Source organism: Triturus cristatus, chromosome 1_1 (assembly GCF_964204655.1).
Source record: "Triturus cristatus chromosome 1_1, aTriCri1.1, whole genome shotgun sequence".
Classification (NCBI taxonomy): Eukaryota; Metazoa; Chordata; class Amphibia; order Caudata; family Salamandridae; genus Triturus; species Triturus cristatus.
In genome coordinates this window covers 62,051,153-62,075,128 of record NC_140579.1, presented here as the reverse complement: position 1 = coordinate 62,075,128, position 23,976 = coordinate 62,051,153, and the positions used below count along the sequence as shown (strand labels likewise).

The following is a 23,976-nucleotide window of genomic DNA, read 5'->3' as shown; positions in this document are numbered from 1 at the left end:
CACTTCTGTTTCTAGAGAAAGTTTCAATATCCACAGGCACCGCACTAGCAAAGCAGCTGATGCACTTCTGTTTCTAGAGAAAGCTTCACATCCACAGGCGCCGCACTAGCAAAGCAGCTGATGCACTTCTGTTTCTAGAGAAAGCTTCTCATCCACAGGTGCCACACTAGCAAAGCAGCTGATGCACTTCTGTTTCTAGTGAAAGCTTCACATCCACAGGCGCCGCACTAGCAATGCAGCTGATGCACTTCTGTTTCCAAAGAAAGCTTCACATCCACAGGCGCCGCACTAGCAAAGCAGCTGATGCACTTCTGTTTCTAGAGAAAGCTTCACATCCACAGGCGACGCACTAGCAATGCAGCTGATGTACTTCTGTTTCTAGAGAAAGTTTCAAATCCACTGGCGCCGCACTAGCAATGCATCTGATGCACTTCTGTTTCTAGAAAAAGCTTCACATCCACAGGCACCGCACTAGCAATGCAGCTGGTGCACTCCTGTTTCTAGAGAAAGCTTCACATCCACAGGCGCCGCACTAGCAAAGCAGCTGATGCACTTCTGTTTCTAGAGAAAGCTTCACATCCACAGGTGCCGCACTAGCAATGCAGCTGATGCACATCTGTTTCTAGAGAAAGCTTCACATCCACAGGCGCCGCACTAGCAATGCAGCTGATGCACATCTGTTTCTAGAGAAAGCTTCACATCCACAGGTGCCGCACTAGCAAAGCGGCTGATGCACTTCTGTTTCTAGAGAAAGCTTCACATCCACAGGCGCCGCACTAGCAATGCAGCTGGTGCACTCCTGTTTCTAGAGAAAGCTTCACATCCACAGGCGCCGCACTAGCAAAGCAGCTGATGCACTTCTGTTTCTAGAGAAAGCTTCACATCCACAGGCGCCACACTAGCAAAGCAGCTGATGCACTTCTGTTTCTAGAGAAAGCCTCACATCCACAGGTGCCGCACTAGCAAAGCAGCTGATGCACTTCTGTTTCTAGAGAAAGCTTCACATTCACAGGCGCCGCACTAGCAAAGCAGCTGATGCACTTCTGTTTCTAGAGAAAGTTTCAAATCCACTGGCGCCGCACTAGCAAAGCAGCTGACGCACTTCTGTTTCTAGAAAAAGCTTCACATCCACATGCGCCGCACTAGCAATGCATCTGATGCACTTCTGTTTCTAGAAAAAGCTTCACATCCACAGGCGCCGCACTAGCAATGCATCTGATGCACTTCTGTTTCTAGAGAAAGTTTCAAATCCACTGGCGCCGCACTAGCAAAGCAGCTGATGCACTTCTGTTGCTAGAGAAAGCTTCACATTCACAGGTGCCGCACTAGCAATGCAGCTGATGCACATCTGTTTCTAGAGAAAGCTTCACATCCACAGGCGCCGCACTAGCAATGCAGCTGATGCACATCTGTTTCTAGAGAAAGCTTCACATCCACAGGCGCCGCACTAGCAATGCAGCTGATGCACTTCTGTTTCTAGAGAAAGCTTCACATCCACAGGCGCCGCACTAGCAAAGCAGCTGATGCACTTCTGTTTCTAGAGAAAGCTTCACATCCACAGGCGCCGCACTAGCAATGCATCTGATGCACTTCTGTTTCTAGAGAAAGTTTCAAATCCACTGGCGCCGCACTAGCAATGCATCTGATGCACTTCTGTTTCTAGAAAAAGCTTCACATCCACAGGCACTGCACTAGCAATGCAGCTGGTGCACTCCTGTTTCTAGAGAAAGCTTCACATCCACAGGCGCCGCACTAGCAAAGCAGCTGGTGCACTTCTGTTTCTAGAGAAAGCTTCACATCCACAGGCGCCGCACTAGCAATGCAGCTGGTGCACTCCTGTTTCTAGAGAAAGCTTCACATCCACAGGCGCCGCACTAGCAAAGCAGCTGATGCACTTCTGTTGCTAGAGAAAGCTTCACATTCACAGGTGCCGCACTAGCAATGCAGCTGATGCACATCTGTTTCTAGAGAAAGCTTCACATCCACAGGCGCCGCACTAGCAAAGCAACTGATGCACTTCTGTTTCTAGAGAAAGCTTCACATCCACAGACGCCGCACTAGCAAAGCAGCTGATGCACTTCTGCTTCTAGAGAAAGCTTCAAATCCACAGGCGCCGCACTAGCAAAGCAGCTGATGCACTTCTGTTTCTAGAGAAAGCTTCACATCCACAGGCGCTGCACTAGCAATGCATCTGATGCACTTCTGTTTCTAGAGAAAGCTTCACACCCACAGGCGCCGCACTAGCAAAGCAGCTGATGCACTTCTGATTCTAGAGAAAGCTTCACATCCACAGGCGCCGCACTAGCAATGCATCTGATGCACTTCTGTTTCTAGAGAAAGCTTCACACCCACAGGCGCCGCACTAGCAAAGCAGCTGATGCACATCTGTTTCTAGAGAAAGCTTCACATCCACAGGTGCCGCACTAGCAAAGCGGCTGATGCACTTCTGTTTCTAGAGAAAGCTTCACATCCACATGCGCTGCACTAGCAATGCAGCTGGTGCACTCCTGTTTCTAGAGAAAGCTTCACATCCACAGGCGCCGCACTAGCAAAGCAGCTGATGCACTTCTGTTTCTAGAGAAAGCTTCACATCCACAGGCGCCACACTAGCAAAGCAGCTGATGCACTTCTGTTTCTAGAGAAAGCCTCAAATCCACAGGTGCCGCACTAGCAAAGTAGCTGATGCACTTCTGTTTCTAGAGAAAGCTTCACATCCACAGGCACCGCACTAGCAAAGCAGCTGATGCACTTCTGTTTCTAGAGTAAGCTTCACATCCACAGGTGCCGCACTATCAATGCAGCTGATGCACCTCTGTTTCTAGAGAAAGCTTCACATCCACAAGCGCCGCACTAGCAAAGCAGCTGATGCACTTCTGTTTCTAGAGAAAGCTTCTCATCCACAGGCACCACACTAGCAAAGCAGCTGATGCACTTCTGTTTCCAGAGAAAGCTTCTCATCCACAGGCGCCGCACTAGCAAAGCAGCTGATACACTTCTGTTTCTAGAGAAAGCTTCACATCCACAGGCGCCACACTATCAAAGCAGCTGATGCACTTCTGTTTCCAGAGAAAGCTTCGCATCCACAGGCGCCGCACTAGCGATGCAGCTGATGCACTTCTGTTTCTAGAGAAAGCTTCTCATCCACAGGCGCCGCACTAGCAAAGCAGCTGATGCACTTCTGTTTCTAGAGAAAGCTTAACATCCACTGGCGCCGCACTAGCAAAGCAGCTGATGCACTTCTGTTTCTAGAGAAAGCTTTACATCTACAGGCGCTGCACTAGCAAAGCAGCTGATGCACTTCTGTTTCCAGAGAAAGTTTCAAATCCACTGGCGCCGCACTAGCAAAGCAGCTGATGCACTTCTGTTTCTAGAGAAAGCTTTACATCTACAGGCGCTGCACTAGCAAAGCAGCTGATGCACTTCTGTTTCCAGAGAAAGCTTCGCATCCACAGGCGCCGCACTAGCGATGCAGCTGATGCACTTCTGTTTCTAGAGAAAGCTTCACATCCACAGGCGCCGCACTAGCAAAGCAGCTGATGCACTTCTGTTTCTAGAGAAAGCTTCACATCCACAGGCGCCGCACTAGCAAAGCAGCTGATGCACTTCTGTTTCTAGAGAAAGTTTCAAATCCACTGGCGCCGCACTAGCAAAGCAGCTGATGCACTTCTGTTTCTAGAGAAAGCTTTACATCTACAGGCGCTGCACTAGCAAAGCAGCTGATGCACTTCTGTTTCTAGAGAAAGCTTCACATCCACTGGCGCCGCACTAGCAAAGCAGCTGATGCACTTCTGTTTCTAGAGAAAGTTTCAAATCCACAGGCACCGCACTAGCAAACCAACATTATTCAAGTTCTGCAGACAGAGTCTCTGCACGCGGGGGCTGGCAGAGGCAGTGTACGCACATCCCGCCTTGTATATCAGCCAATGGGAAGCGGCCAACATGGACTGGAAGCGTACCAGTTACTGACGGGGGGCTGTCTAACATTGCTCATGCAGGACTGACGTCACTCGCTTTGACCCACCACTCCCCAGTGACGCTTAATAGCCAATGGGAGCAGTTGGTGTGTGCGAAAGTGGGCAGGAATGGATAAGAGGCCGCAAAGGCCTGAAAATTAACAAAATTGCTGTGACAGGATACAAAAGTGGGGGTCAGGCTGCGAGGTACTGACAGGTTGTCGGCGAGCTACCAGTAGCTCGTAATCGACTGGTTGCAGACCCCTGCTTCAAATGTTTCTGGATTTTCTTGCCATAATTCTAGACAGTAATTTCATTGAAAATGAGCCAACGTACGACCACAGGACGCTTGCTTATTATTAAACATTTATCATCCTGAAGTCCTACTGTAATGAACCAACATACGGCCACGGGACGCTTGCCTATTATTCTGAAATGTTATCATCCTGAAGTCGTACTGTATTACCGTTTTAGTGCCGCTTGGCCTTCTAAGATCGTCTCCGAGGTAGCATGGTAACACTTAAGTGATGAAGTCTACATTTTACCAATCAGAAAATGTATATTTTTGTGCCTCACTCATCTGGCTTCCCCTTGTGATTTTATTTTTCTCTCATCTGTTGTTTAGCTCTCTACACCCTTCAATTTCATGGTCCGTTTTCATTATGTTTTTTTTACCATATTCTGATCATTTTCTCAGGTATCTCTTATGTCTGTTTATCACGTTAATTTTCAGTATTATACAACATCTTAAGAAAACATTAATCCTGTAAAATAGTTTATTACCATAACTGTTACTTACTCGCATCGCTTCTCGCCCTCGTCTTTGCTACTCCTTGGGCTGGGCATGATGATGAGGTGGTAACAGTAGAGGGACTGAAGGGAAGGCCTTATGTGCGTATGCCGGGTTGGTCATAGGAAGACATCCATCCATCCTGACATGCGCACTTACACATCTTTAGACCCAGACACTCTTCCGGTGCTGTCTATAATGATGCCACGCCCCCGCCCACTCATAAATTGAAAGTCTGTTGCTTGCAATGTGCAGCCTGCCCACCCCTGTAATTTAAGCACCGCGACCGGGAATATAAACTGTCTAAATGCATAATAGGATCCAGGGGGGCAGGAAATACAGGGGGACAATGCCCCCATGAAGAAATTGCACCTGGGTGGAATTACATCCAGCACATCAGGACTAGAATTTTGAGATTGTTGCCCCCCATATGTCATGGTTTTCCTCCCTTATGCCAAGAAGCATCTCCAATGAGCTAGTGCCAGTATCTTACCACAGTTACCCCCATGCCAAACATTGCCTCCAGTCGGCCAGAAGCAGTGGTTTTCACAGGTGCCTGTCCATGCCTACAGTTGCCTCCAGTTTGCCAGTAGCAGTAGTTTTCACAGGTGCCTGCCCATGCCAACAGTTGCCTCCAGTGTGCCAGTAGCAGTAGTTTTCACAGGTGCCTGCCCATGCCAACAGTTGCCTCCAGTGTGCCAGTAGCAGTAGTTTTCACAGGTGCCTGTCCATGCCAGGAATTGCCTCCAGTATTCCAGCAGTAGATGTTTTGTATAGGTCCCTTTATAAGCCACAAATTACCTTCAGTATGTAAGGGTCAATGGCAGACTAGCAAGCATTACATCATAGCCTCACTCACATTTACTCAACCACACTCAATCATTCATTCTCACTCAGTCTACCTCACTCTCACTCATTCTTACTCTGACTCCAACATACTTACTCATACTCACTTGCTCTAATTGTCATTCTCACACACTGTATCACTCATTCTCTCTCCTTCATTCACACTCACTCCAACTCTTACTCACTCATACATTTTCTCTTATTGTCCCACATTCTGACTCATACTCACCGACACTCATCCTCACTTATTCTCACTCACTCCCTTTTAGTGGCTGTCACACGCTACGTGTCACTGACACTCACTGTTACTTACAGACACTCTAGATTCTCGTGCCCCATTTTTATTTCACTAACAGTGAATAATAATCTATTATTCACTATTAGTGTAATATAAAATTGGCTGAAAACGAAGGTGGAGCACGGCTCCCTTCAGAATAAGGTGCCTCTGTGTTCTTGGTACTCATTTTGCTACCTCTGAAGCCAGAGGTCGCACAAGCAGTGCCAGGGGTCACAAGGGGCAAGCCAGGAGTCACAGGTGCGACCCCTGGCAATCCCTAAATGATGCCCATGCATGTGACCCTGTTGCGAACATCATACATTGTGTCAGGTAACTCCATTCAGAATATCAGAATGTGCAGTGTTTTTGTGACTCCATTCAGAATATCAGAATGTGTTGTGTTTTTGTGACTCCATTCAGAATATCAGAATGTGTTGTGTTTTTGTGACTCCATTCAGAATTACACTGTGCTATGTCATCACCATTCCGAATATCAGTTTGTTATATCTTGTGACCTCATTCAGAATATCACATTCTGTGCTTAGACATGCGATACCCCAGAATGTGCTGTGTCATGTGACCCCAGTCACTGTTTTCTAACCATAGATAGTTAAGTGTTTCACTCCTAAAAATACTGCCAAAACTTTAACATCTCCTGTGGAAACTGATTTCACTGTGTTTGTTTCCCTGTTTTGCAGGATGTCAGAAGCACCCTTAGCAGGTAAGGCTGGTTTATTATCCTCCTGTCAGTGTGTAAGGAGCAGGTTTCAATGCTGCTGTGTGTAAATGCCACTACTGAGCTCACACAAAGTGTTAGGAAACTTTCAGATCCTCGTAAAATCAATTTACATTCTCAAAAAAAATCTTACATCCTCAGAAACCTCCCCTGCATCATCAGGAAACTCTCTTAAATTTTCATAAATCCCTGAAAGTTTTCAGCAAACCCTTTTGAGTCTTGAAATAATTGCTACAGAAATGAACTGCTGTCCTCACAAAACATATTTGTATCTTTAAAGCCTAACTGAAGTCGTACGAAAAGTACCCTGAACATACAGAAAAAGCAAGCCCATTCTGGAAAAGTCCCCCCAGGTTTTCCTCAATTCAGAGTTGTGCAAAAACTAAGTCACAATTTCCTAACTATACAAACACAAATGGTGGCTACGCTCACAACAACTGCAGGTCCAATTTTCAGCACCATTGTTAGGGATGTTGGATCATACACATAAATCTTCATGGGGGTAGAGGTGCTACCATGGTACTACAGACACCCTGCCACCTAGGGTGTGCACCTGCTTAGGACAATGTCCTTGGCAACAATTATAAAAAATAATAAGTACTAGAGCACACATAGAAAGGCCATTTAATAAAGAAAGTAGTCCTAATATGAAGTCCATCAAATGTTTTGTTCTTTTTTGTGAAGTTATTTTATTCCATTTGTAGTTCCCACAATGTTCGGTTTATATATCAGCAGGAACGGCCAATATCTGGTCTATACGAGCACAAGCAGCTGACACGTGTTTCGTCCATTGGGCTTTGTCGAGGCTGCAGACAAAATACATACATTGGAATGGAACATCATCTCTCATGAAATCTTTTATGTAAAATTCTTACGAGTCAACCTCATATAGCAGTGATGAGGCATTGGAAAATAGTGACGTGAGATTATAAATGCCGGTCACAACGCAATGAGGATATTGTGTAAAACTGCATTGTAGCGTCAGCTCACCCAAAGCCATTAAAAGTGCTACCCATGATAGGCGATGTTGACCGAAAGATGAGAACCCAAGGAAGGGGGACATAGGGAATGGCTGTATATATCATAATACAAGGGAAAAACTAGATTTTACATGCATTGTGCTCTCTAAGATACAAAGAAATATGCATGTTTAGTGTTCCATTTTGCATGCAAGGAAAGAATAAACATTAGTAGTGAAATTTAATAAGAATACCTGAGCGCCCTGTAGTAAGGACAATGTCCAAAAGTAGTCCGAGAGATGCAGAGAAGATCTTGTCAGAATTTATTTAAAATATATATAACATTTTATGTATATTCGACCATGCTGAGGGAAAATAGTAGTGTGCGGATGTAGGAGAGTAGGGTCTGCTATCCTATGGTCACCCCAAATTTTTGCTTTTTGCTTCACTGGTTTTTTACATATTGAGGCTGTGGGCCTGCTAATCAGACCCCCAGCCTGCTGTTCTCTCTAACTAAATTGACACTATGCACCCTAAGTGCATAACCAATTGGAATTGGATCACCCTGTGAGCCCCTGTACCTGTGTACACTAGGTACCCAGGTCATTGGTGTATCTAGGGCCTACCAGGGGCTGAAGCAAGTATTGTGCCACCCCTGGCCTGGCCTAACAATTTGACACAACTGGCTGATCACTCAGCTGGGGTAAGTTGGTGTAACCACCTCTTACTTAGGTGTAGTATACCTATACCTAACCTTAAATGGGACACATGTTAACCTATAACTCACTCCTATGGCAGGCCTTAACAATCCTGAAGGCAGAGTGCTTGGTTTCATGTGAGACGGTGCTCTGGCATGAGCTGAGCCTGTCTGCAGTAGTCGGAACAACTTTCTTCTACCGTTTCCAGATATCGCCATACCATATATTCTTAAGTGCATTATGAACCTCGCGGTTAAATGCTATCTTTGGTTTGGCTTTATCAAAACATGTCGAGTAAGGTGTCATACGAATTGGAATACTAACCCCTCGCCAATTCTGGCAACGGGGTTAGCATTCCACCATTCTAGAGGGACACGACACGTACAGAACCTGAAACCCGGGTAAAATCAGACATAGCCTCAGCTCCACAAAATGGACGCTGCCACCACCGACACAAGTCTGCCCTCCTGCTGCTGGGAGTCCTTCCAGCTTGGGAGACGTGGACAAAGGGTTTCCTGCCAGGGGAGGTGCGAGTACCACCCCAGACAGGATTTTGTGTATTGGTCAGGTAGGGCTTGAATAGAATCAGACATGCCTGAGGCTCACAAGGAGCCTCGGTGCATATGCCAGTTCAAACCGGTCCTGGGACACACCAGCCCCGGACCTGGGGCAAGCTGGACAAAGGATTGGGGGTGTAACCACCCCCCTTCCTGGTCCCACCCTTAGGGAGGGACCTAGCAGGTAGTCCGGCCCCTAGAATCCGCTTAAAGGTAGGAGCTGTGTCCTAAGACTTCAGACATCCTGGAATCAACTTGAAACTAAGAAGAAGACTGGAACTTCGACGTTCTGCTGCACAGAAGACTGAAGGAAATCTCCCCTGTGGTCAGGGAGTGACCATCTTGCTAACGCAAGCACCATCCAGCGAATCGACGTCTGCTTTGCCACCGCCTCCTGCCGGAGCCCGAGCCCAGAGCACGACAAGAACTGGACCTCCAGACCTCTCACAGCCCGATCCACAGTCCCTGCAAAGAAGGAACCCCTGGAGGCATCGAGACACGTGGAGCCAGCCATCTTGAAAGACACTCGACAAGCTACAAGCGCAACAACAGAGGCTCCCTCCGAGTTGTGCTTTGGGTCCTGAGAAGCCCAACATCCGAGCAGCATCTGCACCAAAGGTGAGCCCTCCAGCATCTCCACGATCTGCGTGGGGCCCCTCTGCACTTTGCAACTCGATGCGCCTGCCCGGTCCCTGGCCCGTTGGCTAGTGGCCATTTTGGCGAACCTAATTGAAAACTACGACGCTGGTCTGGTTGCTCCAGACTGGCCCCTGCTGCCCTCCAAAGGAGCAGCCCCTCTGACCTTGCTGGTCAGAACTACAAGCTTTCTTCGATTCCTGCGACTTCTGCTTTTGCCAAGGCTTGTTTGCTTCCTTCGAGTCGCCGACACCGCCGACAGCGGGGCTGCAGAGACAAGCTACCCCTCTTCACCTGTTTGCACCCGACATCGCCTGGTACCTACCTGGTGCCACGCCGGTCACTGGCTAGTGACTGTGAACACTGTCCCCTCTGCTTTCAGGTCTTCTACAACTCCGATCCACCCTTGGATCCACCGCTTCTCTTCTGGACCGACCGCCTGCAGCATCTTTGTCATCAGGCTCCATTGAACAGATAGACAAAGCCAGACGCACTTCGAGACCTATGCACCCGCTTCCTGTGGGTGAGGTAAAGCTGGCACTCCGGTGCACAAGTGTAGAGTAACATCTCTAATGTCTAGATCTGAAGTCTTGATTTCGTAGTTCAACCAGAAGACCCTTTTAGCAGTAACTTTTGAACTTTTACGCACCCATTGAAAACCTATGGGAGCCCGCGTGTAACTTTCCTCACTGCACACGCGACCCGTGGACCTCCTGGTCACTAACTGAAGTTAGCTCCTTGTAGGCCCAGCAATTCTAGAGGCCCTAGGCCTTTTTCCTTTCCTAGTCGTGGTACTTATATCACTATTTTAGTATATGGTTCGAGCGGCCACCAGGGCCTATCCATATAAAGTGCAACTTCTGTATATTGTAATACTTTCTTGTTTAACGATTTGTGCTCCTGTGCTCATAAAGAGTCTAGGGGATACTTTGAGTAATAAATACATATATATTTTGAATATATATCTGTGTGGTGTCCTTTCATTGGTATAAGGGGGGGTTGCATATGGTAAAACAGCTTGCTTTACATGCCAAAACGAGTTTAGCCTGAAAGACGGCTTAGCCTACGCTACCACTAGGGCAGCTGGTCCGAAAAGGTTGACTTACAATCACACCATAAGGGTGGCTTGGCATGGTACAAGGTGGTCACTTTAACTAGTGAACATCATATACCAGGCCAACTTCTCACAGCGGAAAAGTAAACATTAGTGCACCGCAAGGACAGCAAAGTCTCTTGAGTAGTAGAAAGGGCAGTGCAAATAACAACATATAAAAGTAGACCAGTTCAGAATGGAAACTGATCACCCAGGTGAAACGAGGGAAGTGATTACATGTGTAGTGCAATACAATTAAAAGGGCCAATGTATGAATATTTGTCTTGTGAATTTCCTAGTGGAGTGGGAAATAAGCAAGTAGCATTTTATGACTGACTGGTGGTGATCGGTCAGTATAATACCAAAAAAGGCCATCTAGGGTAACCTACCAAACCCTCACATTTCTGAAAACTAGAGACCCGGGAGAGTCCAGGGAGGTATGGCTTGCGTGGATCCCCCAACGTTTCCCTAGCCAGAAACCCCTGCAAACCTGAAATTTTGCTGAAAAAAATCAAACTTTTCTCAAATGTCTGTGTGAGAAAGTTCTAGGATCACAGGACTGACACAAATTTCCTGACACTCAGCGCTCCCCCAGGTCTCCCGATAAAAATGAGACCTCACTCGTGTGGGTGGGTCAGGTACCCATGACAGGCAAGGGCCCAAAACATATTGTGGAGACTTCAAAATTACCCATCATAAAATGACCTGTTTTTGCAGGGAGGGGGGCACCATTTTTTTTTTGCCCCTGGGATCACGGCCATCTAGGGGAACCTACCAAACCCACACATTTCTGAAAACTAGACAACTCGGGGACTCCAATGAAGTATGGCTTGCGTGGATCCCTCAACGTTTTCTTACCCAGAATCCCCTGCAAACCTCAAATGTGAGTAAAAAAATCACTTTCTCTGTAATTTTTTGCTTGGGATCACGGTGCCGGCACAAATGTCCTACTACACAACGTTCTCCTTGTTCTCCCGAGCAAAATGATACCTCACCTAGGTGCCGGCAGAGCTAGCGTTCAAAATCTACAGCTAGGCACTTTGCATAAAAAGGGTCAGTTTTCACTGTAAAAATGTGGTGTGTCCATATTGCGTTTTGCACCGTTTCCCGTCGCGTGGCCTTTGCCTACCCACACAAGTGAGGTAACATTTTTATCGGAAGACATTGGGGAATGCAGGGTGGGTGGAATTTTGTGGATCCACGCAGATTCCAGAACTTTCCATCACAGAAATATGAGGAAAATGTTTTTGTTTTTTTACAAAGTTTGAGTTTTGCAAGGGATTCTGGGAAGAGAACCTGGTGGAAGCCACACAAGTCACCCCATCCTGGATTCCCCTGGATGTCTAGTTTTCAAAATTTTATAGGTTTGCTAGGCTTACATGGGTACCAGCAGAGCTAGAGTTCAAAGTCTACAGCTAGGCACTTTGCAAAAAAAGGGTCGGTTTTCACTGTAAAAATGTGGTGTATTCGTGTTTTGCGCCGTTTCCTGTCGCAGGCACCAGGTCTACCCACACAAGTGAGGTATCTTTTTTATCGGAAGACTTTGGGGAATGCAGGGTGTGTGGAATTTTGTGGATCCACGCAGATTTCAGAACTTTCCATCACAGAAATGTGAAGAAAATGTGTATTTTAAAAAATAAAGTTTGAGGTTGGCAAGGAATTCTGGATAAGAGAACCTGCTACAAGCCACACTAGTCACCCCATCCTGGATTCCACTGGGTGTCTAGTTTTCAAAAATGTATAGGTTTGCTAGGTTTCCCTAGGTGCCGGCAGAGCTAGGGTTCAGAATCTACAGCTAGGCACTTCACAAAGAAAGGGTCAGTTTTCGCTGTAAAAATATGGTGTGTTCACGTTGCGTTTCGGGCCATCTCCTGTCGCTGGCACTAGGCCTACCCATACAAGTGAGGCACCATTTTTGCTGGGAGACTTCGGGAAACATAGAATAGTAAAAGTGTTTTTGCCAACTGACTTTCTGTGCATTTATCCCTTCCAAATGTAGGACAGTGTGTAAAAAAGTATAATTTTCAAAAAAGCCCTCTAATTCACATGCTGGTATAGGTATCCACATATATGGAGTTGTGCAAATAACCACTGCTTCTAAACTCCACATGTTGTTCCCATTTCGGAAATACATAGTTTTCCTCGATACCTATTTTTCACTCTTTATATTTTACCAAGTGAATTGCTGTATACCCGGAACACAATGAAAAACCATAGCAAGGCGCAGCTCAGTTACTGGCTCTGGGCACATCGGATTCTTGGTGAACCTAAAAGTCCTATGTATCCCTCCCTTGCTTCAGGCTCCTCCTTCTTTCATGAGATCCTGGCTCCCCTGGATACCCATATAAAGCTGCCGACCCTCCCTTGCTTCAGGCTCCTCCTTCTTTCATGAGATCCTGGCTCCCCTGGATGCCCATATAAAGCTGCCGACCCTCCCTTGCCTCAGGCTCCTCCTTCTTTCATGAGATCCTGGCTCCCCTGGATACCCATATAAAGCTGCTGACCCTCCCTTGCTTCAGGCTCCTCCTTCTTTCATGAGATCCTGGCTCCCCTGGATGCCCATATAAAGCTGCCGACCCTCCCTTGCCTCAGGCTCCTCCTTCTTTCATGAGATCCTGGCTCCCCTGGACACCCATATGAAGCTGCCGACCCTCCCTTGCTTCAGGTTCCTCCTTCTTTCATGAGATCCTGGATGCCCATATAAAGCTGCCGACCCTCCCTTGCCTCAGGCTCCTCCTTCTTTCATGAGATCCTGGCTCCCCTGGATACCCATATAAAGCTGCCGACCCTCCATTGCTTCAGGCTCCTCCTTCTTTCATGAGATCCTGGCTCCCCTGGACACCCATATAAAGCTGCCGACCCTCCCTTGCTTCAGTCTCCTCTGGGGCTTCTTTCATGAGATCCTGGCTCCCCTGGATACCCATATAAAGCTGCCGACCCTCCCTTGCTTCAGGCTCCTCCTTCTTTCATGAGATCCTGGCTCCCCTGGACACCCATATAAAGTTGCTGACCCTCCCTTGCTTCAGTCTCCTCCTTCTTTCATGAGATCCTGGCTCCCCTGGATACCCATATGAAGCTGTCAACCCTCCCTTGCTTCAGTCTCCTCCGGGGCTTCTTTCATGAGATTCTGGCTCCCCTTGATGCCCATATGAAGCTGCAGACCCTCCCTTGCTTCAGTCTCCTCCGGGGCTTCTTTCATGAGATTCTGGCTCTCCCGGATACCATATAAAGCTTCGCACCCTCCCTTGCTCCAGTCTCTTCCGGAGCTTCTTCCATAATCTCCTGGCTCCCCTGGATGCCCATATAAAGCTGCCGACCCCCTCTTGCTTCTGTTTCCTCCGGAGCTTCTCTCATGAGATCCTGGCTCCCCTGGATGCCCATATAAAGCTGCCGACCCTCCCTTGCTTCAGTCCCCTTCTAGACCTTCTCTCATGAGATCCTGGCTCCCCCGGCTGCCCATATAAAGCTGCTGACCACAGTTCAACTAAGATATAGGTCTATAGGACTCTGCTAACCTAGCAAGGATCATAACTACAGTTGCCTCATATTAGGAAGGTGGAATTTAACAGCCTTCCAGAGAGATCTCATTAAAATAAGATACCCAGAAAGAGACCAAAGAGTTTATCAATTTTTATAGTGTTCAGATGGGATCCCGTCTGGGCCCGCTGCTTTCCCTTTACTGAGCCTCCTAACCTGTTTCCTTATCTCTCCCTCTGTGATCCCGTCTGGGCCTGCTTCTTTCCCTTTACTGAGCCTCCTAACCCCTTCTCTTATCTCTCCCTCTGTAATCCCGTCTGGGCCTGCTGCTTTCCCTTTACTGAGCCTCCTAACCCGTTCTCTTATCTCTCCCTCTGTGATCCCGCCTGAGCCTGCTGCTTTCCCTTTACTGAGCCTCCTCACCCGTTCCCTTATCTCTCCCTCTGTGATCCCGCCTGGGCCTGCTGCTTTCCCTTTACTGAGCCTCCTAACCTGTTCCCTTATCTCTCCCTCTGTGATCCCGCCTGGGCCTGCTGCTTTCCCTTTACTGAGCCTCCTAACCTGTTTCCTTATCTCTCCCTCTGTGATCCCGCCTCGACCTGCTGCTGCTTTCCCTTTACTGAGCCTCCTAACCTGTTCCCTTATCTCTCCCTCTGTGATCCCGTCTGGGCTTCCTGTTGCTTTCCCTTACTGAGCCTCCTAACCTGTTCCCTTATCTCTCGTTCTGTGATCCCGCCTCGACCTGCTGCTGCTTTCCCTTTACTGAGCCTTCTAACCTGTTCCCTTATCTCTCCCTCTGTGATCCCGTCTGGACCTGCTGCTTTCCCTTTACTATCCCTCCTAACCTGTTCCCTTATCTCTCCCTCAGTGATCCCCTCTGGGCCTGCTTCTTTCCCTTTACTGAGCCTCCTAACCTGTTCCCTTATCTCTCCCTCTGTGATCCCGCCTGGGCCTGCTGCTTTCCCTTTACTGAGCCTCCTAACCTGTTTCCTTATCTCTCCCTCTGTGATCCCGCCTCGACCTGCTGCTGCTTTCCCTTTACTGAGCCTCCTAACCTGTTCCCTTATCTCTCACTCTGTGATCCTGTCTGGCCTGCTGCTTTCCCTTTACTGAGCCTCCTAACCTGTTCCCTTATCTCTCCCTCAGTGATCCCCTCTGGGCCTGCTTCTTTCCCTTTACTGAGCCTCCTAACCTGTTTCCTTATCTCTCCCTCTGTGATCCCTCCTCGACCTGTTGCTGCTTTCCCTTTACTGAGCCTTCTAACCTGTTCCCTTATCTCTCCCTCTGTGATCCTTTCCCTATGTCCTAAAATCTGCTGTTCCGTACGACGTGGGAGTTTTTGTTTTGCAACCAGTTTTTCATTACTAAGCGGTCTGGGTTCAAATCGTTCGTATATATCCCACTAAAGCTACCCAACATCTTTAGGTGTAGAGGATGGTGACAAGGTTTAGACCGGCTGGGATTGGGTGTTGTAGTGTTGTGTTGTGGGTGCTGTCGGGAATTCACATGGACCTCAGGTAAGAAGGTATTTATTAAGTAAATACACAAGACTCCACCAGGAGCAGATGTAACCTGTCTCTGCCCCCCTCTCACTCAGCTAACGGCCGCTCCTACAAGACCCACGCTGTGGCATTCAGTGGCATCACATGAAGCGCACTTGTCTCACTGAGCCATCTGCCTTAAAACACACCTGTCATAAGATGTTAAAGGTACTTTTGGATATCGTTAGAGCTTTGACTGTTGTGTATGAACAGTAACTCACACTGAGCTCTAGTCCGCAGGCGTTGCTCCATATACTGAATCTTATTTCAACTACAGGTCCTATGTGATGTTCATGCTTTGGTCCTGTATCTGTCATTGCTCTATAATACAAAGATGATGTTTGTTATTACAGGTGTAATAATGTGAAGATTCAGAGCCCCGAGGTGGTGAAGAGTTATAAAGGTAAATATCATTGCGATGATTAGCTCTGTATGCTATTGTTCATGAAAATGATATGGTATGATATGGTGTGGTGTGCTACGGTATGGTGTGGTGTAGGATGGTATGGTGGACTATGGTGTGGTGTGGTATGGTGTGGTGTGGTATACTATGGTATGGTGCGGTGTGGTGTGGTGTGATATGCTATGGTGTGGTGTGGTGTGCTACGGAATGGTATGGTATGCTATGGGATATTATGGTGGGATGGGATCAGATGGGATGGTGTGGACTGGTATGGTATGGAATGTTATGATGGTATGGTGTAGTGTACTATAGGGTGAGACCATGGTATAATATGGTATAGTGGTATGGGATGGTGTGGTATGGTGGTAATGGATTGAATGGGATGGCGATATGGTATGGTGTGGTATGATGTGGTGTGGTATGGTAGTTGTGTGGCATTTAGTGGTAACGTGCACTCACGTCAGGGTACAGTTACTTGATTTGTGTCTCTAAACTTTGTCTTTTCCAGATCTTTCTAGATTTCTACTTATCTCCATTCTGTATACGTGCTGCTGCATTTCCTTTGTTTAAATCATTCTTCCCCTTGGACTTTCCTGCTAAGTTTATCAGAAATTCAGATGCAGTAATTTCACACCTCACATTAAAGATACTGCTAGGCTTGACAACTGCGAGCAACTCAGTTACTGCAGTATTCTGGGACTATTGAATGGAAAATTACCTCAGAATTTGGTATTTACCACATAACACATTCTATTTGCCAGAGTTTTAGCACCAACAGGGACCAAGAGCATGCATCGACACGGACCCAACGCATGCATCTAAACTGACCTAACGCATACATCTACTCAGACCTGGCTCATGCAACTACACTGACCTAACGCATGCACCTACACTGACCTAGAGCATGCACCTACACTGACCTAGCACATGCATCTACACTGACCTAGTGCATGCACCTACACTGACCTAGCGCATGCACCTACACTGACCTAGAGCATGCACCTACACTGACCTAGTGCATGCACCTACACTGACCTAGCGCATACACCTACACTGACCTAGAGCAAGCACCTACACTGACCTAGTGTATGCACCTACACTGACCTAGTGTATGAACCTACACTGACCTAGTGCATGCACCTACACTGACCTAGAGCATGTACCTACACTGACCTAGAGCATGCACCTACACTGACCTAGAGCATGCACCTACACTGACCTAGCGCATGCACCTACACTGACCTAGCACATGCATCTACACTGACCTAGTGCATGCATCTACATTAACCTAGTGCATGCACCTACACTGACCTAGCACATGCATCTACACTGACCTAGTGCATGCACCTACACTGACCTAGAGCATGCACCTACACTGACCTAGAGCATGCACCTACACTGACCTAGCGCATGCACCTACACTGACCTAGAGCATGCACCTACACTGACCTAGTGTATGCACCTACACTGACCTAGTGTATGCACCTACACTGACCTAGTGCATGCACCTACACTGACCTAGAGCATGTACCTACACTGACCTAGAGCATGCACCTACACTGACCTAGAGCATGCACCTACACTGACCTAGCACATGCACCTACACTGACCTAGCACATGCATCTACACTGACCTAGTGCATGCATCTACATTAACCTAGTGCATGCATCTACATTAATCTAGTGCATGCACCTACACTGACCTAGCGCATGCACCTACACTGACCTAGCGCATGCACATACACTGACCTAGAGCATGAACCTACACTGACCTAGAGCATGCATCTACACTGACCTAGTGTATGCACCTACACTGACCTAGCGCATGCACCTACACTGACCTAGAGCATGCACCTACACTGACCTAGAGCATGCATCTACACTGACCTAGCTCATGAACCTACTCTAACCTCGCTTGTGATCCTACACTGACCTAGCACAAGCATCTACACTGGTCTAGCGCATGCATCTACACTGGCCTAGCACATACACCTACACTGACCTAGCGTATGCACCTACTCTGGCCTAGCGCATGCAGCTACACTGACCTATTGCACACACACACAGTTTATAAGATCTTCCCTCACAGTCTACACTCACACCATGCACTCGCAGTTAGACCCATCGCATCACGCACATATGCTCTCATGCCATGCACGCACACACAATACAAGACAACAGTAGAGTACTAATGCACTTTTATTTCTGCAGATAATTCCTGAATACTATTTGTCATGTTCCTGCTACAATTTCTGTAATTTCTGCTAAAGTGGAATGTGTCCCCAGTAATATCTGGTTGAGTGGAACCGCATGTGGTAATACCGCATGTGGTAATCCTGCATGTGGTTATGCTGCATGTGGTATTCCTGCATGTGGTGATCCTGCATGTGGTAATCCTGCATGTGGTAATCCTGCATGTGGTTATGCTGCATGTGGTTATGCTGCACATGGCTATACTGCATGTGATAATACTGTATGTGGTAATACTGCATGGGGTTATGCTGCACATGGCTATACTGCATGTGGTAACACTGCATGTGGTAATCTTGTATGTGGTACTACTGCATGTGGTAATACTGTATGTGGTTATGCTGCACATGGCTATACTGCATGTGGTAATACTGCGTGTGGTAATCCTCTATGTGGTAATGCTGCATGTGGTAATACTGCATGTGGTTATGCTGCACATAGCTATACTGCATGCGGTAATACTGTATGTGGTTATATTGCATGCGGTAATATTGGATGTGTTTATACTGCATGAGGAAATCCTGCATGTGGTAATACTGTATGTGGTTATGTTGGATGTGGCTATACTGCATGTGGTTATACTGCACATGGCTATACTGTATGTGGTAATCCTGCATGTGGTAATACTGCACGTGGTTATGTTGGATGTGGCTATACTGCATGTGTTAATACTGCATGTGGTAATACTGCATGTGGTAATACTGCATGTGGCAATACTGCATGTGGTAATCCTGCATGTGGCTATACTGCATGCGGTTATATTGTATGTGGTATTACTGCATGTGGAAATACTGCATGTGGTAATCCTGCATGTGGTAATACTGTGTCACTTGGAATACAAGTTGGGCAGAAACTTAAATGTTCGAGGCATATGAGCTGCAGAATTCATACTTTTGCACAGATCGCCATCTGGTATTGGGCTCGGATGATTGCAGTTTGTTGTTGTCTTGGAAGAAGTCTTTGTAGAGATAGGTGACTCCTCCCTTGGATGATAGTGCGCATTGGCATCGACTCCATCCTCAGATTGTTTTTTTCCGCCATCGGGTTCGGATGTAACTTCGGCGTTCCGGTTCGATACCGTGTTTTCCAAACCTTTTCGATGCGCAAACCATCACAACTCGATGGTATTGTTTTCGTTCACGTGCTCTTCGACGCGCTAACTCAAAAATACTCAATTCCGGTCGTCGACGTGGGCTGATGGGCCTATCGGCGCCATTCGTGCATACGGCTAATGGAAAGGACTCCATTCAAGAAATGCCCCCAGTTTGGAGCTAAATTTCCACACAGCGACCACCACAAGGTCTGCAACCTTTGTCTCTAGCCAGAATACAAGGAAAAAGTTTGCCAAGCCTGCGCCTCCTTTCGATCCAAAAAGACTATCCGTGATCACCGGGCTTGACGACACGTTATGGTGGAATAGGCTGCACCGGTGCAAGAAAACATCTTCGATAAAGGCCCCAACGTTCCAGAGGCAGAGTATTTGGAAGAGCTCGACATCGTACCTTAAGCTGATGACTCTGATGACCACATCACTCCAGGTCAACGAGTGAGTACAACTGCCCCTGCACCTAGCCCACCCGAAAAAAAGAAGGCTCTGGTCAAAACTTTGCCTGGCGGTCTTAGTCGCTACCCAAAGAAAACTTCAGAAGCCCCGCCTCCAGGCCCGGCTCCGAAGACAAACGAAAAGCCTTCCGGCTGCTCGGGACCGAGCAAGCCGCATATCGTGCCCAAAAACACTGTTGGTGCCAAAATCGGGAATACATCCTACTCCTGTTACCTCCAAAAAGGCCTCGGCATCGAGCTCTTCAGCGCCGAAAGACCAAAAAGCCTTAGATCTGAACAAACCCCGAAAACCTTCAGACCCGAAAAAGATTTCCAACTCGACATCGAGCAAAAAAACCCTTATAAGGCTCCAGAGCAGAAATCAACACCACGTTCGGAAATGAAAAAATCGGCCCCGAAAGGAGACACAAACCAGGAAGAACTGTTTCAACCAGATCCTAGCGATCTGAAACAAAAGACGTTGCATGTGGACCCTAAAACAGGCCATATTGTCAGTATCCCAACAAAGAAGAGGACATTGAATACCTCACACACTCCTGAGGTGCCTGTGAAGAAAAGAGACTTTGCCACTTCACTCCTAAGACCCTCTTCTCCTGTTTTTCCTACTAAGCCTTTGTCTCCTACAAAGTCTCTTATACACTTTCCTAGAGTCTCTCCACCACCACAGGATGATGATGACATAGGGGAAGGGTGTGGACATAATGACCCTTTATATGACCCTGATGATGACACTGCTATACCACAGAACACATGGACAGATTACAATGATCCTGCAGATCCGCCAGACCTTCCTGACCCAGATGCATATCCAACACGGCCACCTCCCCGATGACAACATAGGGTTTAGACAGCTTATTGATAGGGCTGCCCAATATCATGGCGTACAAATGCATTCAGACCCCATGGAGGAAGACATCCTGGTAGATACTTTTGCCCGGTCACAAAAGACAATATAAATATTGCCCATGCTCTAAGGTGTCATTAAACACGCTCCAGGCGTCTTCAAAGACCCTGTCAGGACCAGAATTCTCAATCCTCGCATTGACAAAAAATATAAACTTACCCCCAATGATCCCACCTACATTAAAGGACAACTCCCTTTAGATTATTTGGTAGTGTCCAATGCAAGGAAACGTGCCAATTCTCAATCCTCCGGTGATGCTCCATCTCCAGACAAAGAGTCTAAACTGCTAGATGCTTCAGGCAAACAAGTTGCCTCCCAAGCAGCCAATCACTGGAGGATAGCTAATGCACACGCACTGCTTGCCAGGTATGATAGGGCTCACTACGATGAGCTTGAGGACCTAATTCAGCATTTGCCTGACCAATACAAGGCCAAAGCCAATGATCTGGTCCAGGAGGGCAAGTTAATTACAAATGCATCCATTTAATGTGCCCTCAATGCAGCAGACACCGCATCTAGATCTGTCAACACCAGTGTCTTACACCAGTGTCTTACTACGCAGACATGCATGGTTGCGCATTTCTGGTTTTAAACTACTATCTTAAACCAGCATTCGACCAAGAACACCTGTTCGGTCCAGCTATAGACACAGCTTTAGAAAAAATGAAGAAAGACACAGACGCAGCAAAATCTATGGGATCCTTACAGTCTCTATCCACACGAGGCTCCTTTCGTCGCTCCTTTTACGGGGGCGCATCCAAAAACATCAGCGCAGACACTGCTTCCTCCTCCTACAAAAGCCCCACACAAACTTCCCCCAACAAGGGATATTTCAGAGGTGGGTACAGGGGAAATAACAACAAAGGCAGAGGCCTAGGTAACAACACTCGCGCCTCCCCCACTACCAAACAATGACTTCCCTACACTCCCTCCAGACCATTCCACTCCGGTCGGAGGGAGACTCTCACAGTTCCTACCTGTCTGGAACTCCATCACCACAGACAGGTGGGTAAAACAAATTATCCAGTATGGTTCCTGCCTGGAACTTACTGCAACTCCCCCCAACATACCGCCAGCATCCAATGTCCACGGAACATCTAACGCTCCTCAAACAGGAAGTTCTCTCACTGCTTCAAAACCATGCAATAGAACCAGTTCCCCTACAGCATCAAGGGACAGGGGTTTACTCCCTGTACTTTCTAGTCCCCAAAAAGGACGGTACTCTCAGACCAATACTGGACCTCAGACCTCTCAATCTCTACATACAGTCATATCACTTCCACATGATCACTCTTCAACAAGTCCTTCCACTGCTGCAACAAGGCGACCTCCTTGCCACTTTAGATCTCAAGGACGCCTACTTCCATATTCTCATACACCCCGCTCACAGGACATATCCAAGGTTTACAGTGGACGGCCAACACTATCAGTTCAAGGTTCTCCCATTCGGAGTGACCACAGCACCCAGGGTCTTCACAACGTGTCTTGCCGTAGTATTCACACATTTACGAAGACAGCTGATTCATGTGTTTCCATACCTGGACGACTGGCTAATGAAAGCCAAGTCACACAGTCAGTGTGTTCACCACACTCACCAAACAACTCAGCTGCTACACGACATGGGGTTCACAATAAACCTCACCAAGTCACATCTCCAGCTCTCCTACTTATATCAGTATCTAGGGGCCACAATAGACACTTCTAAAGCTCTGGCATACCCCAACCCAGCCTGGATAGCTAGTATGCAAACCCTCATCACAAAGTTTCAACCCCAACACTCCCTACCAGCTCAAGTGTTTATGCAGCTCATAGGAGTGATGGCCTCTTACATTTTCATAGTACCTCATGCAAGACTTCAGATGCGCCCTTTACAGGAATGCTTAGCACGTCAATGGAACCAGGCTCACGGTCAGCTTTCAGATCTGGTGTTGGTGGACAGCCGCACACATCGCTCTCTGCAGTGGTGGAACACACAAAACCTTTTCCAGAGGGCGGCCGTTCCTAGATCCAGTTCCACAGATAGTGCTAACAGCAGACGCATCACTCACCGGCTGGGGAGCCCATCTCCTAAACCACACAATTCAGGGCAGGTGGACCCATCAACAAAAAGTGCTCCACATCAATCACCTAGAATTACTGGCAATATTTCTAGCATTAAAATCATTTCAATCATTCCATTCTCTCTCATGAGAGTAAGTGAGATCCAGGCTTTAACCATACAAGAACCATTCTTACAAATACATCGTAACAAGGTGGTTCTTAGAACAAATCCAAAATTTCATGCCAAAGTAATCTCTGATTTCCATCTTAATCAATCTGTAGAGTTACCTGTGTTCTTCCCAAACACAGATTCCCTAGCAGAGAGAGCTCTTCACACACTTGATGTCAAAAGAGCTGTACTTTATTACATTGACAGAACTAAACCCTTTAGAAGCACAAACCAACTGTTTGTAGCTTTCTCTCCACCTCATAAAGGAAACCCCATCTCCAAAGCTGAAATTGCCAGGTGGATAGTCAAATGCGTCCAAATATGCACCAGAAGGCAAAACACACATTACCATCACCCTAGAGCGCACTCAACACGCAAACTAGGGGCTTCCATGGCATTCTTAGGGAACATCCCCTTAGATGACATCTGCAAAGCAGCAACATGGTCTACGCCACACACCTTCACCAAACACTATTGTGTAGACGTGCAGGCAAAACAACAGGCTTCTGTAGGCCAGGCGTTCTTAAAGCACTTTTTCAGACCACTGCAACAGATACAGGTGACCACCGCTAGGCGAGAGCACTGCTATACAGTCTATGCAAACGTATGAATTCTGCAGCTCATATACCTCGAACGGAAAATGCTACTTAGCAGTATGCGTCTGTTCTTGGCATGTAGAGCTGCAGAATATCACACGCCCACCCGCCTCCCCGGAACCTCTATCTGTTCCAGAACTGTAATTAGGAATCTTTGGGCTGTGGCTTCTGATAGGGCAGTGGAGTTTAGTAAGATATTCTGGCTCAGCCCCTGTAGTGTTTCTACAGGATACCTGGGTCTCGAATATGTCTGTAAATAATCGGACACCCACATTGTAAATCTTGCTTTGTTCCCACTGTAACTTGCTAACCCACAAATGATGTGCGGTGGTTTATTTCCCTAAATACTGGGATTAAAAAAAAAATTATTGGGAAAAGTGAAAACCCTCCCACACAACACTGTAGTCTTGACATCACTAGAGCTTAGCTCAGGCCTGGGACCGGCCCCTGCTGGAAGTTAATCAGATTAAAATGATCCTCTCTCCAGCT

At 47.3% G+C, this 23,976-nt stretch overlaps 1 protein-coding gene across 1 annotated transcript in view; it reads left to right on the top strand.

Moving 5' to 3' along the window:
* Positions 1-23,976, top strand: part of LOC146869411 (E3 ubiquitin-protein ligase TRIM39-like) — an 86,794-nt gene that overhangs the window by 46,165 nt on the left and 16,653 nt on the right. The window contains exons 4-5 of the mRNA XM_085599779.1: positions 6,565-6,587; positions 15,917-15,966. Coding sequence (XP_085455905.1) covers positions 6,565-6,587; positions 15,917-15,966 — 73 coding nt within the window. The remainder of the gene's footprint in view (positions 1-6,564; positions 6,588-15,916; positions 15,967-23,976) is intronic.